General features: G+C 36.3%; 1 protein-coding gene across 3 annotated transcripts in view; it reads right to left on the reverse strand.

Moving 5' to 3' along the window:
• Positions 1-1,390: 1,390 nt before the first annotated feature.
• Positions 1,391-18,873, reverse strand: part of insyn1 (inhibitory synaptic factor 1) — a 204,756-nt gene continuing 187,273 nt past the window's right edge. For 2 of the 3 annotated variants that reach the window (XM_061877979.1, XM_061877973.1), the window contains exon 3: positions 1,397-2,794. In XM_061877979.1, coding sequence (XP_061733963.1) covers positions 1,991-2,794 — 804 coding nt within the window. In that variant the 3' untranslated portion in view covers positions 1,397-1,990. Of the gene's footprint in view, positions 2,795-18,873 lie in introns of all 3 variants that reach the window. The other variant, XM_061877986.1, reaches the window with a different exon arrangement.

An 18,873-nucleotide genomic window follows, 5' to 3' on the forward strand; every position in this document is an offset into this window, starting at 1 on the left:
ACATAAAACATATTTTTGTCGCAGCATTGGACAAAGTTATGTTTACTGTAAGTTTTGCATCTTTTGGCACATAACTGAGGTGCGTTTAAGGAACCTTTATTAAAGTTCGAAACAGAGGCGACTTGATGCGTATTGAATCATATGTATAATAATGATTTCATAATCTTGCACAAACCTCATTAGCTCTTTTTAACCGAAAGTAAGTCAATGCTTATATATTAGTGCAGAGATTCTCAAACTGTGGTGCGTCTACCTCTAGTGGTACGTGGGCTTCATCTAGTGGTACGCCAAAGAATCCCAAGATTAAAGTATAGTGTTGTATTTTCTTCAAACACACTGTTCAAACTGTGTGAAATGTTACAGTGGCCAAAAATATTAAACATAATTGTTAACAATAAAACTTCTGCTTTATTTTAATGAATACTTAGGCCTGCTATGCTACTGTATTACAATGTCGGTCATTATGGTGATACCTCTGTTTCAGTGCAATTGTTCAGGAGTCTAATGATATCAATGAAGTAATATTACAGAACAAAATGGGATCACGAACAGGATCTTGTTTAGGGCCACACAAAGTTGTAAGGGTGAGCAGCTTAGGTTTATTTTAGTTTATTTTGTTTTATATTAATAGGTAGTCAACTTATAAAAAAAAAAGTAAAGTGTTGCTTAAAACACAGCTTGTTGTCAGACTCCTGTCTTGATGTTGAGAAACTCGAGGTATGGGAGGAAAGAAAGCGCATACAGAAATAATTCAAATGGCCCCATTCCTGGGTGGAAGGGGTAATCATTGTGCAATGCAGTCTGCTGAAAATGATGGAAAGTGCCACTCCACCTAGCAACTGTCGCTGTGGTAAAAGTTGGAATAGCCACAAAACACATTTTATGACACTCAACACTGTCGACTGCCATCTCGCGGCTAAAAGGGACGGCGCAACCCCGATTTGTCACGTTTCGTGTGTCAGGTAAACTGCGACGCATGCGCGACGCATTTTAAAGGCACATTAAGCGCAACACGATCTTGTCCGATCTTTCTCGTGCTGCAAAATGAGGTAAAAGGTAAAACATTTTTTTACAGTGGCCAAAAACATTAAACATAATTGTTAACAATAAAAATTCTGCTTTATTTTAATAAATACTTGGGCCTGCTATGCTACTGTATTATAATGTGTGTCATTTTGGTGATACCTCTGTTTTAGTGCTATTGTTCAGGAGTCTAATGATATCAGTAAACAAGTTATATTAGAGAATAAAATGGGGTCACAAACAGGATCTTGTTTAGGGCCACACAAAGTTGTAAGGGTGACCAGCTTAGGTTCATTTTAGTTTATTTTGTTTTATATTAATACGTAGTCAACTTATAAAAAAAAAAGTAAAGTGTTGCTTAAAACACAGCTTGTTGTCGGACTCTTGTATTGATGTTGAGAGACTCGAAGTATGGGAGGAAAGAAAGCGCATACAGAAAGAATTCAAATGGCCCCATTCCTGGGTGGAACTGGGTGGAAGGGGTAATCCTTTTGCAATGCAGTCTGCTGAAAATGATGGAAAGTGCCACTGTACCTAGCAACTGTCGCGGTGGTAAAAGTTGGAACAGCCACAAAACACATTTTATGACACTCAACACTGTCGACTGCCATCTCGCGGCTAAAAGGGACGGCGCAACCCCGATTTATCACGTTTCGTGTGTCAGGTAAAATTTGACGCATGCATGACTAATTTCAAAGGCACATTAAGCGCAACACGATCTTGTTCGATCTTTCTCGTGCCGCAGAATGAGGTAAACGGTAAAAAAAATAAAACATCCAGATGTTTGCTTCCGACCTCCTCACTTTCATCTCACGGAATGACTAAGAAGGCGCGTGCTTTTTCTTCCCATATATCATTTATTTATTTAGTAATTGATTTATTTGTGTAATAATCTATTAGCTATGTATTTAATATTAAATAATGCACAGTCCTTGGTGGTGAGATGGAGGATAAACTCAGGGCTGGCTCAGTGCTCCTTTGCTTTCTGTTTGTTTGGAACATAGGGCAGTACAGTTTGGGTGCTCTTATCCGACACAGTTTGCGTGCTGCTGTTTCGCAGGAGTTTTTTGCGGCAGCCCGGGTTCAGCAGGCCTTTCCTGGGTAACGTGTGCGCTCCTGTCATGCTTCTCGCCGACGGCGGGACGTAAGAAGGGTCAAGGCAGTTATGGAGGAGCGAGTGCTCGGAGGACGAGCGTTTAGGGCCCACCGGCTCGGCTACCAGGCTCTGCTCGCTGTCGCTGTCGGGCGTGGCGCAGCCGCTCTTGTCGTCTCTGAGGTCCTCTTGCTCCTCTTCGTCGTCGTCGTCGTCGCAGCACAAGGCGTGGTAGAGAATTTTGTCGCTGAAGCGGACCCTCTCCCTGGTTTTGTGGCTGTGCGTGGAGCTGCTGGCCTCCTCGCTGGATGAATCGGGAGTGATGATGCGAGGTCCGTTCGGGATGGGCAGCCCGCCGTTCATCTGGGAGTAGACGGAGGCGGTGGCGATGTGGGGAGGGGTGGGCGTCTGAGTGGGTATGGTCCCGCGACCTGGGTGCGGCCTGGGGTATACCAGGGGCGGCTCGCCGGGCGCGCGGGCGCAAGCACCGGCGGCCTCAAGGTAGCTGCAGAACTCCCAGCTGTCGGACAGCACGTCGGCGTTGAGGAAGTCCAGGCGGAAGGCTTCCCCCAGCCCGCGCTCGCTGCTGGACGTGCTGCTCGCCGTCGCCACCGTCCAGTCATCTTGCTCCAGGTCGAAGTCAAAGTCCGACGTCAGTTTGTCGATCTGACCCACCACCTGAGAGAGAAACAGGATAGGCGTTAAATCAGGGGCGTCAAACGTACGGGATGAGTTTGCTAAGTATTAAAATGAGCCGAAATGTTTGAATGAAAGAAACAGCTGTTCTAAATGTGTCCACTAGATGTCGCAATAGCAATTATTTGTATCTATGTGGATCAGTGGTTCCCAAATGGGGGTACACGTACCCCTGGGGGTACTTGAAGGTATGCATAGGGCAGTGGTTCTTAACCAGGGTTCGATCGAACCCGAGGGGTTCGGTAAGTCGACCTCGGGGGTTCGGCGGAGACTCTTCGTGTAAATACAAACTTCTCCCTGTTGGCGTATTACAGATACGGCAACAGCTGACTGATTTGCAGGTGTGTAATTTGTTGTGAGTTTATGCACTGTCTTAGTTTTGTTGTTTGAACACGGTGATGTTCATACACGGTTGATTTTGTGCACCAGTAAAAAAAACATGGTAACACTTTAGTATGGGGAACATATTCACCATTAATTAGTTGCTTATTAACATGCAAATTAGTAACATATTGCCTCTTAACTAGTCGTTAAGTACTAATTAATCCCTTATTCAGCATGGCTTTATTATAACCCTAATCCTCTAATCCTGACCCTAACCCTAACCAAATAACTCTAAATTAAGTATTTATTACATAGAATATGTTCCCTTGGAGTCCAAATAACAAAAAATTAAGTCTTTTTTCATTAAAATATGTTCCCCTGTACTAAAGTGTTACCAAAAACATACAACTTTGTTTTGAATTTGAAAAAAATAAACATTTTATTTTTGACTAAAGAAGGGTTCGGTGAATGCGCTTATGAAACTGGTGGGGTTCGGTACCTCCGACAAGGTTAAGAACAACTGGCCTAGGGGTACATGAGATTTTTTTTAAATATTCTAAAAAAGGGCAACAATTCAAACATCCTTTATAAATATATTTATTGAATAATACTTCAACAAAATATGAATGTAAGTTCATAAACTGTGAAAAGAAATGCAACAATGCAATATTCAGTGTTGACAGCTTGATTTTTTGTGGACATGTTCCATAAATATTGATGTTAAAGATTTATTTCTTTGTGAAGAAATGTTCAGAATTAAGTTCATGAATCCAGATGGATCTCTATTACAATCCCCAAAGAGGGCACTTTAAGTTGATGATTACTTCTATATGTAGAAATCTTTATTTATAATTGAATCACTTGTTTATGTTTCAACAAGTTTTTAGTTATTTTCATATCTTTTTTTTTCAAATAGTTCAAGAAAGACCACTAGAAATGAGAAATATTTTGCAATATTATAAAATTTGATTAATCAGAAACTGATGACATAGTGCTGTATTTTACTTCTTTATCTCTTTTTTTTCAACCAAAAATGATTTGCTCTGATTAGGGGGTACTTGAATTAAAACATTTTTCACAGGGGGTACATCACTGAAAAAAGGTTGAGAACCACTGATGTAGACGATGCTACATATGTAAAAAAACCTTAAAAAATAAACCATGTCAGTGCACCAGTTGAGGAAAATGAGCAAACTACATAAATATAATATCCTGTAATTTGATTTTGATATATATATTTTTATTGATGTATTGAAAATGAACACCAATGAGTTTACTGATGAACATTATCACATAGTTTATTCAGAAAGTATGAATTTTTTGATTGATTGATTGAAACTTTTATTAGTAGATTGCACAGTACAGTACATATTTCGTACAATTGATCACTAAATGGTAACACCCGAATAAGTTTTTAAACTTTTTTAAGTCGGGGTCCACGTTAATTAATTCATTACGACAAATTAAGATGGAATACGATTAACCGCAACATGTAAGTGTGAAGAAAACAAAAATATATTGTTATGATTTCTACATTTGCAGGATGTGATTGTTCTTTTTTTAAACGAAGAAAACAATCCGGAGTTGTCTTTATTTTTAAGTTATCGTGTCGTGATTTTACCAGTCCGCCCCACTTGGGAGTGGATTTTTTTTGTTTATTTATTTTTTAATTAATATTTTTTTAATCTGTCGTTTTCATCCCATTCATCAATCTATTTTCTACCGCTTGTTACTCTCAGGGTCTCCTAGCCGCTCTGGCAAATCATATTGTCTAAAAATACATTTTCCCATCGATAACGTGAAGTCATCATGCGAGCGCCATCGTGTCAGTCGAGCGTAGGAAAGTGCTCGCTTTTTAAGCTATTTAGTGCACGAGAGAAAAAAAAATGCCGAAATTGTTGGGGAAATGTAAATTACACTCCGAGTGTACAGTATTTAAACATCAGTAGACATATGACTTTTTTTTCCGTGTAAGAAACAGTTTGTCTAATCTTGCAATGAGACACACATATATATATATATATAAAATATATATATATATATATATATATATATATATATATATATATATATATATATATATATATATATATATATATTTATATATATATATATATATATATATATATATAGTCAAGGTTTCTGTGGTTTATCCCTTATACAGTGTATATATATATATATATATATATATATATATATATATATATATATATATATATATATATATATATATATATATATATATATATATATATATATATATATATATATATATATATATATATATATATATACATATACATATATATAGTCAAGGTTTCTGTGGTTTATCCCTTATAAAGTGCTCAATACCGGGGTAGTGTGGAATATACGCTAGGTCAGGAAAAAACACAAAGACTATATTATCCCTACAAGCCTGTTTCGCAGGTTTCCCTGCTTGTCAGGGGATATTCCAAATCTTCTCAAATAGTTATAAAATATTTATAAATATTATTTATATATATCTATCAATATATTTATAAACTGTATTTATACCATTTTTATACATTTTATAAAATCCCCTGACGAGCGGGGAAACCTGCGATACAGGCATGGAGGGATAATATAGTCTTTGTGTTTTTTCCTGACCTAGCGTATATTCCACACTACCCCGGTATTGAGCACTTTATAAGGGATAAACCCTTATATATATATATATATATATATATAAGGGTTATATATATATATATATATATATATATATATATATATATAATATATATATATATATATATATATATATATATATATATATATATTATATATATATCAGGGTTTCCCGCAGTGCTTTGTAGTTACATATAAATATATATATATATATATATATATACACATATACATACATATATACATAAATACATACATACATAAATCTATATATATATATATATATATATATATATATGTATGTATATATATATATATATATATATATATATATATATATATATATAAATATATATATATATACATACATATATATACATGTATATATACATACATACATATATATGTATAAAAATATATATATGTACGAATGTATGTATATATATATATATATATATATATATATATATATATATATATATATATATTTCTATGTAACTACAAAGCACTGCGGGAAACCCTGATATATATATATATATATATATATATATATATATATATATATATATATACATTTATAAACTATATTTATAACATTTTTATACATTTTATAAAATCCCCTGACGAGCATATATATATATATATATATATATATATATGTATATATATATATATATATATATATATATATATATATATATATATATATATATATATATATATATATATATATATATATATATATATATATATATATATATGTATGTATATGTAACTACAAAGCACTGCGGGAAACCCTGATATATATATATATATATATATATATATATATATATATATATATATATATATATACATATATATATGTGTATATAAGGTTAATGATAGGCAAAATCCCCCTAAAAGTGCAGTACCCTTCAAGTAGCCCTCTTCAGTGAATGAACCAGATCTGACTGGTGGAAAACAAAGTGTTTGTGTTGTGTTGATTAGCTGCAGTACGTAACACAACAATCCATATTCACTTGAGCGTTGTACTGTGTGTTGGTTTAACGACAAGAGCACTTCTATGTTCACCTGCTCGCTGATGAAGTAAAAACATTTCATTCATCGCCACCTGCGAGTCAACCTCTGCCTTTGTTGTCGTTGGATGTTTGACGACTTTAGAGCTCTTAAAGCCGGATTCGCACTAGTTCGCCGCACGTACACACGCCCTCTGCGTACTTGACATTTCAGCACCTACAATCAGCGCGTGGCGCTCTTGACAACAATCCATCGCCAAATAAAAACACTTGTGCGTTCATGCTGTTGTAAATCATGCAATCCCTGAACTGTTCACTAATTAAAGCAAGTGTTGTTTTAGTTTTTTTGTCTGCAACAAAGTTTAGTAAAATCTGTTCTTTTTCAGTTTCCGTTTATTTCAAACATGCATACAAGACAATGCAATTCATCACATATTTCCAGTTGTTTCATTACAGCACGTCCGAAAAGGAGTAAGAAGAAGCAGAGGTTGTTTTATCCTACCCCTTTTCACACCATAGCAATTGTATCCTATTTCCTTGTTCTCTGTAACATAACAGTGAACATATAAATAATAAACAAATAGTATACTATAGTAAGCTAACGCATATTAAATACGTAAATTATCTTTGTCTCATGGAAAAAAAATTAAACGAAACAAACGAGAAAAAAAAGGGTTTAAGATATAGCTTGGTTGGTAGAGTGGCCGTGCCAGCAACTTGAGAGTTGCAGGTTCGATTCCCGCTTGTGCCATCCTAGTTACTGCCGTTGTGTCCTTGGGCAAGACACTTTACCCACCTGCTCCCAGTGCCACCCACACTGGTATAAATGTAACTTAGATATTGGGTGTCACTATGTAAAGCGCTTTGAGTCCCTTGAGAAAAGCGCTATATAAATATAATTCACACAATTCACATTCACATAATCATAATTCTAGTTCTGTGTACTTCGTGAACACTTGCAGTTTGAACAGTCTCTTAAACTGAATTATATTGGTGCTTTGTTTGATTTTGTTTGGTTAATCCATTCCATAATCTAATTTCACATACAGATATGCTAAAGGTTTTAAGTGTTGTACGAGAATGTAAAGGTTTTAAATTAGATTTTCCTCTAAGCTTATATTTTTCCTCTTTTGTTGAGAAGAATTGTTGTACATTCTTGAGTGGCAGGTTATAATTTGCATTATACATCATCCTAGCTGTTTGCAGCGCCACCCGCAACCCCAAAAGGGAATAAGCGGTAGAAAATTGATGGATGGATCGAAATGCACCCAATTGTTGAATTTCAATATTTGTGATTAAATAAATAAAGGGTTTGTATGTTTTCTATATCCAACATTTTGTCCATCCATCCATCCATTTTCTACCGCTTATTCCCTTTAGGGTCGCGGGGGGCGCTGGCTCCTATTTCAGCTACAATCGGGCATAAGGCGGCGTACACACTGGACAAGTCGCTACCTCATCGCAGTCCAACATTATGTATTATCGTATTTTTCGGATTATAAGTCGCAGTTTTTTTCATAGGTGCGATTTATACTCCGGAGCGATTTATGTGTGAAATTATTAACACATTACCGTGAAATATTAAATAATATTATTTATCTGATTCGCGGAAGAGACGAAGAAAATGTCAGCAATCGTCACACACGTGTCAACCAATAAGAATTTGGCGGGAGAGAGTCATTGCAGAAGTGCATTGTGGGTCATAGGATGCTAATTGCTATATGCTATATGCCACTTCCATAGCTTTTAAAATGGATCATTTCATCGTTGGCGGTAACTTATAAAAACTGAGAAGGGCTGAACAAAAATGGCACCGAAAAGAAAATCATGTACTGCAGATTACAAGCTGGACGTAGTGAAATATGCAGCAGAAAACGACGAGAGGAAGCGGCGCATACCTTTGGAGTTGGCAGAGTTGTTTAGAAGCGACATCGAGGAAGGAGATTTCATCGGATTTATCGATTAGGAGTGACAGATTGTTTGGTAAACGTATAGCATGTTCTATATGTTATAGTTATTTGAATGATAATATGTTACGTTAACATATGAGGCAGGTTCTCCGTTGGTTATTTATGCGTCATATAACGTAGACTTATTCAGCCTGTTGTTCACTATTCTTTATTTATTTTAGATTGCCTTTCAAATGTCTATTCTTGGTGATGGATTTTATCAAATAAATTTCCCCTAAAAATGCAACTTATACTCCAGTGCGACGTATGTATGTTTTTTCCTTCTTTATTATACATTTTCGGCGGGTGCGACGTATACTCCGAAGCGATTTATAATCCGAAAAATACGGTACTCTAATTGATCTTTTTTTGTAACACAGCTAGTGAATGAAACTGAAGCGAAGTAGAAAATATATGTTCATTTAGGACATGGGTGTCAAACTCTGGCCCGCCGTGTAATTTCATTTGGCCCTTGAGGCAAAATCAAATTAACATTAGAGCTGGCCCGCCCTGAGATCGGTAGGCCGTGAGTTCAAACCCCGGCCGAGTCATACCAAAGACTATAAAAGAAAAAATGGGACCCATTGCCTCCCTGCTTGGCACTCAGCATCAAGGGTTGGAATTGGGGGTTAAATCACCATAAATGATTCCCGGGCGCGGCACCGCTGCTACTCACTGCTCCCCTCACTTCCCAGGGGGTGATCAAAGGTGATGGGTCAAATGCCGAGGACACATTTCACCACACCTAGTGTGTGTGTGACAATCATTGGTACTTTAACTTTAACTTGCCAACCCTCCCGATTTTCCCGGGAGACTCCCGAAGTTCAGTGCCCCTCCAGAAAATCTCCCTGGGCAACTATTCTCCCGATTCCCACCCGGACAACAATATTGGGGGCGTGCCTTAAACGCACTGCCATTAACGTCCTCTACAACAGTGGTTCTCAACCTTTTTTCAGTGATGTCTAAACATTTCTTCACATAAAAAAAATCTTTAACATCAATATTTATGGAACATGTCCACAAAATAATCTAGCTGTCAACACTGAATGTTGGATTGTTGCATTTCGTTTCACAGTTTATGAACTTACATTCATATTTTGTGAAAGTATTATTCAATAAAAACATTTATAAAGCATTTTTGAATTGTTGCTATTTTTAGAATATTTTTTAAAACTCTCACGTACCCCTTGGCATACCTTCAAGTACCCCCAGGGGTACTCATAGCTGTATTTGAGAACCACTGCTCTACAACATGTCGCCACATCCGCTTTTCCGCCATAGAAACAGCCTGCCGGCCCAGTCTCAAAATATCTACAGCTTTTCTCTCACACACACACACGCACGCACACGCACACGCACACGCACACGCACACACACACACACACACACACACACACAAGTGAATGCAAGGCCTACTTGGTCAACAGCCATACAGGTCACACTGAGGGTGGCCGTATAAACAACTTTAACACTGTTACAAATATGCGCCACACTGTGAACCCCCACCAAACAAGAATGAGAAACAAATTCTGGAAGAACATCCGCACCATAACACAATATAAACACAACAGAACAAATACCCAGAACCCTTTGCAGCACTAACTCTTCTGGGACGCTACAATATACACCCCTGCTACCACCAAACCCTGCCCACCTCGTAGTTATTTTGTTTTCCAATTTATCAGCCTCTGGAAAAAATTAATTTTGATATTTACTGCAAATAGAAAACCGGCATTACATTGTTTATTTACATTTTTTTTCTTAATATACCATTGATGTTTTTTTAGTTTGTTTTGTGAAAGTTGATTTTGCACTATTAAGATGTATAAGCGTTGCTTGTTCCATATTCAGTGTTAAAGCAAATCAGTGTCGCAAACTGAGCAATAATTAACGTTTTATTCATGCACTCTCTTGCTACTTCATGGCTTGAATGTTTGATTCATTCATTATTGTTACTTTATTTTCAAATTTATTATTAGCCTGTGGAAAAAGTTGATTTTTACATTTACCTCAGAAGGCTGCAAATAGAAAAAAGGCATTCTATTTTTATTAAATTGTATTTCATATGCCATTGATATTTTTTAATTATTATTATTATTTGAAACTGGATTTTGTATGTTGTATATAAAGTTATATACGCCTTGCTTGTTCAATATTGAATGCAAAACTTGTTTGGGTCCCTATTAAAAGGTTAATTTGTTCAACCTTGGCCCGCGGCTTTGTTCAGTTTTAAATTTTGGCCCACTGTGTATTTGAGTTTGACACCTCTGATTTAGGATATATATTGTTTGAGGCCTCAGTAATTCAGATTACCATTGCTTTTTCTTTTAAAAAGTGTTGATATTTTTTTATTAAATTCCTGTCTGGTCTTACCGCCATAAGGGAGTGTGGTTTTGATGTGACAAAATGGAGACAGAACTTCACGCTGGTGAACAATATCTCCGACCTGATTATTGTGCAACAGTTTTGCCTGAACCTCACAAACTCAAGTTTATATTTTTTTAACAATGCTTAATAAAAAAGGCACATTATACAATTCCCATAGTGATTTTGATGTTGATGTTGCCATAGAAGCAATTTGATAAAAAACTGGACATTATAGTAATTTGACTAAAAGCTTGTAATCAACAAAGGCGCCTTGGTGGCAAAAAAAAAACAAACAAAAAAAAACTACTCTTCAAGGTCCATCGTTTTTATTTACAAGCTTGTCGTTACATTTCGATGTCGTCCAGTCCTAATAAAATATGAGAAAGACATCACAAACTTGCAGCGTTGCTGCAGCACAAGCAGCACTTTTATCAAAACAGCACCAAATCTACTTTATACACTACACTATATACGTTCATTTATATATATATATATATATATATATATATATATATATATACATATATATATATATATATTTGTCCAGGGTGTACCCCCGCCTCCCACCCGATTGTAGCTGAGATAGGCGCCAGCGACCCCAAAAGGGAATAAGCGGTAGAAAATGGATGGATGGATGTGGATATATATATATATGTATATATATATGTATATATATATATATATATATATATATATATTTGTCCAGGGTGTACCCCCGCCTTCCACCCGATTGTAGCTGAGATAGGCGCCAGCGACCCCAAAAGGGAATAAGCGGTAGAAAATGGATGGATGGATGTGGATATATATATATATATATATATATATATATATATATATATATGTACATATATATATATATATATATATATATATATATATATATATATATATATATATATATATATATATATATATATATATATATATATATATATATATATATATATATATATATATATATATATATATATATATATATATATCTATTAGGAATGTCATGTTATGAACATTTCTTATCACGGTTATTGTAAAGAAAATTATCATGGTTATCATTATTATCGCTGTATTTTTAAATGTGCTTATAATGTTCTAAAATTATCTATACTGAAATCTTTTAACCAAGTTTTATCTTTAAAACACATGCAAAATGATTTCCTTTGTAGAATAAACAATATTGTACATAAAAACACTGTTTCATGGATACTTAATGGGTTCTATAAAAGCAAACAAAAGCATTATAAAGAAAGTAATATGGCAGAAAAAAACAAACAAAACTAAAATAAATGTGAAAATCGTGCAAGATAGCACTTTACGGACATAAAAGATTCAAAATAAAAACCAATGTAAGAATTTTGAAAAGATGGCACCTGATGGCCTAAAGACGTAAATTCACTTTTTGTCCATATAGATAAAAATAGTGCTTTTGTATGAGATCTAGGCCTGTCATTTATGGCCAAAGTCATATTTACAATATTTTTTTATTTATACTGATATTATGATTTTTCATGACGTTAGGTAAAACAGTTTTGTGGTGTGAATGGGATGCCATCATATAATTTGTCATGTCTAATAAGAAGGCTATAGATACACGTTATCCATATATTTAAAGATACGTATTTGTTCATTAATCATATCAACGTGTCAGCTTTTTCCCGTTACATGATGTCTTCATCTCTATTTTTACATTTTGATAGAGGGAGGTATTTTTGTTTAAGTTATGTGCATTTACATGTAAATGTAGATGCTGTTTCGGGACAGATCCATTAAGAGTTTGAGCAGAAATATGTTGTATACGAATTAAATATATACAATAAAAAATTAACCAAATGCTACGTCACTTAAATGGTTTTTAAAGTAATACCTTTGTGACATGAAAAAAAAACAAGTAATGTGAAAAAACATGGTGTTTATTTTTTGATATCGGTATAAACTCTCCCGGCTGGCCTGGGAACGCCTCGGGATCCCCCGGGAAGAGCTAGACGAAGTGGCTGGGGAGAGGGAAGTCTGGGTTTCCCTGCTTAGGCTGTTGCCCCCGCGACCCGACCTCGGATAAGCGGAAGATGATGGATGGATGGATGGAAGTTTGGCTCATGACGATGAAGTCTAATAAACACGCTTTGTTCTTCTCTAACAACACCTCCTAGTGGTTCTGTGCAACAGTTTGGCCAACAAAAATAAACAGGAGTGATACCCCTCACATCGAATACACAATCTTCACAGCCTGCGTTCAGTTCGATGAGATGACAAAACATTTTAGCTAGTATTGTGTTATCTGAACAGTAATACATTTTGCAATTAAATAAAGGACATGTGAGCATCCCAATAAACAAACTAAAGACTTTATAAACAGGTTGTGGCAAAGTTTACAACACTTCGCCTGATCCATGTTTCCTCAAGTCATTAACTCTCAGTCACAGCAGCTGATGGACGCTGTATTGAGAAAATGAAAGCAACATCAGATAGTTTTCTCTTTCACTGTGTACTTTTAGTGTGGGGACAAATGAGCCCGTCTTCAATATTGTCCACACCTGTCTCCATCTAAAAACGCTGAGACGTGTAAGAGGGAAGGAATGAAGAGCGAGGGAAAATGAAGTTAAACCAAACGCTTGGCCCTAGCATAAGATGGCTGGTTTGATTGATTGATTGATTGATTGATACTATTATTAGTAGATTGCACAGTTCAGTACATATTCCGTACAATTGACCACTAAATGGTAACACCTGAATAAGTTTTTCAACTTGTTTAAGTCGGGGTCCACGTTAATCAATTCATGGTACAAATATATACTATCAGCATAATGCAGTCATCACACAGGTTAATCATCATAGTATATACATTGAATTATTTACATTATTTACAATCCGGGGGGTGGGATGAGGAGCTTTGGTTGATATCAGTACTTCAGTCATCAACAATTGCATCAACAGAGAAATGGACATTGAAACAGTGTAGGTCTTACTTAGTAGGATATGTACAGTACAGTGAGCAGAGAACATAGTGAGTTCAGATAGCATAAGAAGTACATTTGATTATTTACATTAGGTTATTTATAATCCGGGGAGATGGGATGTGAATGGGGGAGGGTATTATTAAAGGGTTGAAGTTGCCTGGAGGTGTTGTTTTAGAGCGGTTTTGAAGGAATATAGAGATGCATTTACTTTTACACCTGTTGGGAGTGCATTCCACATTGATGTGGCATAGAAAGAGAATGAGTTAAGACCTTTGTTGGATCGGAATCTGGGTTAAACGTGGTTTGTGGAGCTCCCCCTGGTGTTGTGGTTATGGCGGTCATTTACGTGGTGTTGTTCTTGTTATATTTTTTTTTTTGCTTTGAAAAATGTAACAGTGAGGAAGTTGTAAACAGCCCCTTTAAGTGGCGTTCACTTCAAACCGACACTCTTATTTGCGTGCCTGACTTTGGGGCCTAGTTAAATTTATTGTCATGTTACAAACTTTTGTGTGGTGTGTTGAAATTATTCCAAGAGTATTATCTACCCGTTGGTGGTAGTGGCACTTGAACTGTATGTGACAGCTGTCAGATTTATGTTGGATTAAAAAAAAATACCGACAGCAGCATGTATCACAAGTCCAGAATCTTAATGGTCTTCCTGGACCGACCCAATTAGGAACCAGTACTGCAAAACTACCGGTACACCCCTAGATGTGACACAGCTGTCCATTCAGCTCCCATCTGTTTTTTTTTCCTGAAATCCTGAGCAATCTTAATTTATATGTCTACAGCCGTCCATCCCCTGAAGGGCGCCTCACGGTGAAAATGTCCCCTACCGCAGCGTAGACGTCTTTTGTTTTGTTTACTTCCAATGTTAAATCCTGGGTGTGCAGCTGGAGGCTGGAAGAAGGGGTGTCTATTCCCCGTGGACTTTATGAAGCCATCACTCCATAAAGTTTATGAAGCATTGACAGCATTTCCTGGTGACTGAAGACACTTCATTTGCAACACAGTTAAGCAATACAGTAAAAGAATGGTAGTCAATAATCTTTTTATGCTTTTTTTTTTTTTTTTAACTTTAATGACAATTCCCACCATTCTGTAAGCGGGATTTGTCATTAAAATCCAAGCAGTAAACACGCGAGAGTTCACGATATAAAAGTGGGTATGCCTCGGAATGGAGCGCATGTCGGGGTGTGATGGTACCCCGTAATCATGGTTGAGTACCTACCCCGCTTTTAAGGTCATGGTTCATTTTTTGGCACAGTAACTAATATAAACTGGTAGCAGGTAACTCTATTATAAATTAAATTATTTAAGAACTATTTAATTTTCATTAGGGAAGTGCAACAATACAAAAATATTTAGGAATAACAGTTCAAACAGTGTCAATTACTGTACTTTTAAAAATACAATTAAAGTTCCTCATTGTTGCACACTGTTTTTGTCCTACCCACTTAACTTGGCCATTTTACCGGGATATCAACCAATCAATCAATGTTTATCCATGTATTCCTAGAGCACAAGTGTCTCAAAGGGCTGCACAAGCCACAAAGACATTTATTCATTCCCTTTATTTCGAAAATACTCGGGAACATTTTTTTAAATGAACACTTAGTGTCTAAAAATCTCTGTGAACCTTTTCGGTCTGGTTTCAGGGCAACTCACTCTACGGAGACAGCCCTTGCAAAAATGACAAATGACCTATTGCTAACTATGGATGCTGATGCATCATCCATGATGCTTCTTCTTGATTTTAGCGCTGCTTTCGATACCGTCGATCATAACATTTTATTAGAACGTATCAAAACATGTATCGGTATGTGAAACTTATACTTGTGTTGGTTTAACTCTTATCTTACTGACAGGATGCAGTGTGTCTCCCATTACAATGTGATCTCGGATTACGTTAACGTAACGTGCAAAGTTCCAGAGGGTTCAGTTCTTAGCCCTGCACCCTTCAGCATCTACAGGCTGCCGCTAAGTGACATCATACGCAAATACGGTATTAGCTTTCACTGTTATGCTGTTATGTAGTATGCTCTACATGCCCCTAAAGCTGATTGTAGTCAGCAGGAGGTATGTCTTAATAAAAATTAAACATTGGACGTCCACTAACTTTTTGCAACTCAAAGCTAAGAACACAGAAATGTTTTAATAAAACGGCCTTAACATTTGACAACCAAAATTTACACAGAGCAACTCGGTAAAGAATCTGCGTATTATCTTCAACCCAACTCTCTCATTTGAGTTACACAATAAGACTGTTACTAAAACACCCTTCTTTAATTTCTGTAATATCACTGAATTCTGTTCCATTTTGTCCACCACCGACGCTGAGATTGTTATCCATGCGTTTGTTACGTCTTGTCTCAATTACTGTACTGTATTATTTTTGGATCTCCCTATGTCTAGCATTAAAAGACCACAGTTGGTACAAAAATGCGGCGTCTAGACTTTTGACAAGAACAAGAAAGTTTGATCATGTTACGCCTATACTGGCTCACCTGCACTGGCTTCCTGTGCACTTAAGATGTGACTTTAAGGTTTTACTACTTACGTATAAAACATTACAAGGTCTAGCTCCAGCCTATCTTGCTGATTGTATTGAACCATATGTCCTGGTCAGAAATCTGCATTTTAAGAACACTGGTTTATTAGTGATTCCCAGAGCCCCAAACAAGTATGTGGGCTATCGAGCATTTTCTATCCGGGCTCCAGTATAAAGGAATCCTCTACCGGTAACAGTTAGAGCTTCTACCCCAGTAGAAGCATTTAAGCCCCATCTCAAAACCAATTTTTTATAGTCTAGCTATTAAGTAGACCCTCTTTTAGTCCAGTTGATCTGCCATCTCTTTTATTTTATGCTCTGCCCCTCTATCCTTCGTGGAGAGGTTATCAGGTGACCAGAGATAATGTGCTAGCTGTTCAAAGTCGAGACCCAGGGTGGACCACTCATCTGTGCATCAGTTGGGGATGTCTCTGCGCTGATGACTTGTCTCCATTCAAGATGATGCCCTGCTGGCCTCATTATGGACTGGACTCTCACATTATTAACTACATCCACACGACATCCATTGCACCGGTCTCCCGGGGGATAGGGGTTTTTCAATGTGTCCATTGGGTTGAGTTTTTTCTGAGCGGAAGATGATGTTGTGGATTGTGCAAACCATTGAGACACGGATTAAGGGCTGTATAAATAAACTTTAATTGCATGATCAATTGATCAAGCAATTATTATGTGTTGAATAAATAAGAATATTTGTGTTTTCATATCATTTGACAAGGTTACATACAAATATTGAATATGAATAAAAAATTGAGTAAGATGACTAATTTTGTTTTAATATTTGAAGTGAATTATATTTATATAGCGCGTTTCTCTAGTGACTCAAAGCGCTTTACATAGTGAAAACCAATATCTAAGTTACATTTAAACCAGTGTGGGTGGCACTGGGAGCAGGTGGGTAAAGTGTCTTGCCCAAGGACACAACCACAGTGACTAGGATGGCGGAAGCGGGAATCGAACCTGCAACCCTCAAGTTGCTGGCACGGCCACTCTACCAACCGAGCTATACCGCCCCATTTCAGGCTCAGGAAATCCTGTACTGTATGATATTTGCAAATGGGCCTAAAAGTGAAAGAAATTAAGAAATTAAGCAGTTTATCATACCGAGCTCCATTTTAAAGGTTAAATAAAAATTTATATTCTACTATTATACAATACATTTACAGATGTAAACACTTGATTCCCAGGTAGGGTTGTACCAAAACCAATATTTGGGTACTGGTACCGGTACCAACATGTATGTTGATACTTTTCCAAATAAAGGGGATCACAAAAAAGCATTATTAGCTTTGTTTTAGCAAAAAATCTTACGGTCCATTAAAAATATGTACCCTAATGCAGTGGTCCCCAACCTTTTTGTATCCGCGGACCGGTCAACGCTTAATAATTTGTCCCGCGGCCCGGGGGGGATCCTTTTTTTTCTTAGTCATGAAAAAGGGACGTTTTTGTAATGAAAAAGGGAGGTTTTTGTGGTTGGTGCACTAATTGTAAGTGTATATTGTGTTTTTTATGTTGATTTAATAAAAAAAAAAAAAAAAAAATGTTTTCAAATAAAAATGAATAAAACATTTTTCTGCGGCCCGGTACTAATCGGGCCACGGCCCGGTGGTTGGGGACCACTGCCCTAATGCAATTGAAGAAAAAATGTGTCCTTAAATACAATAGTGAACATACTAGACAACTTGTCTTTTAGTAGTAAGAAAAAAAAATGGCTCTTAATTTGCGCTGCTGACGAATGAAATAAGACATTGTGTCATTTCTCATTTATTTATTTTGTCAAAATTATGAAGGAAAAGCGGTAGAAAACGGATTATCAATCTACTTGTTCATTAACTGTTAATGTCGGCTTACTTTCTCTTTTAACATGTTCTATCTACACTTCTTCTAAAATGTAATAGTCACTTATTCTTCTGCTGTTTGATACTTTACATTAGTTTTTGGATGATACCACAAATATGGGTATCGATCCGATAACAAGTAGATACTGGATCATACATTGGTCATATTTAAGGTCCTCGTGTGTCCAGGGACATATTTGCTGAGTTTACAAACATAATAGAAATTAAAAAAAGGAAAAAAGATTTTGTGATGATAGAAAATATCGATGTAATCATTGTAGTATCGACGAGATACACTTTTGTACTTGGTATCATTACAGGGGATGTCAGGTGTAGATCTACCAATAGATGGGTTTACACTGAGGAGCGCTAGCCTGTTAGCAGTGAGCTACTGTATC

This window comes from Nerophis ophidion, linkage group LG02 (genome assembly GCF_033978795.1).
Source record: "Nerophis ophidion isolate RoL-2023_Sa linkage group LG02, RoL_Noph_v1.0, whole genome shotgun sequence".
NCBI lineage: Eukaryota > Metazoa > Chordata > Actinopteri > Syngnathiformes > Syngnathidae > Nerophis > Nerophis ophidion.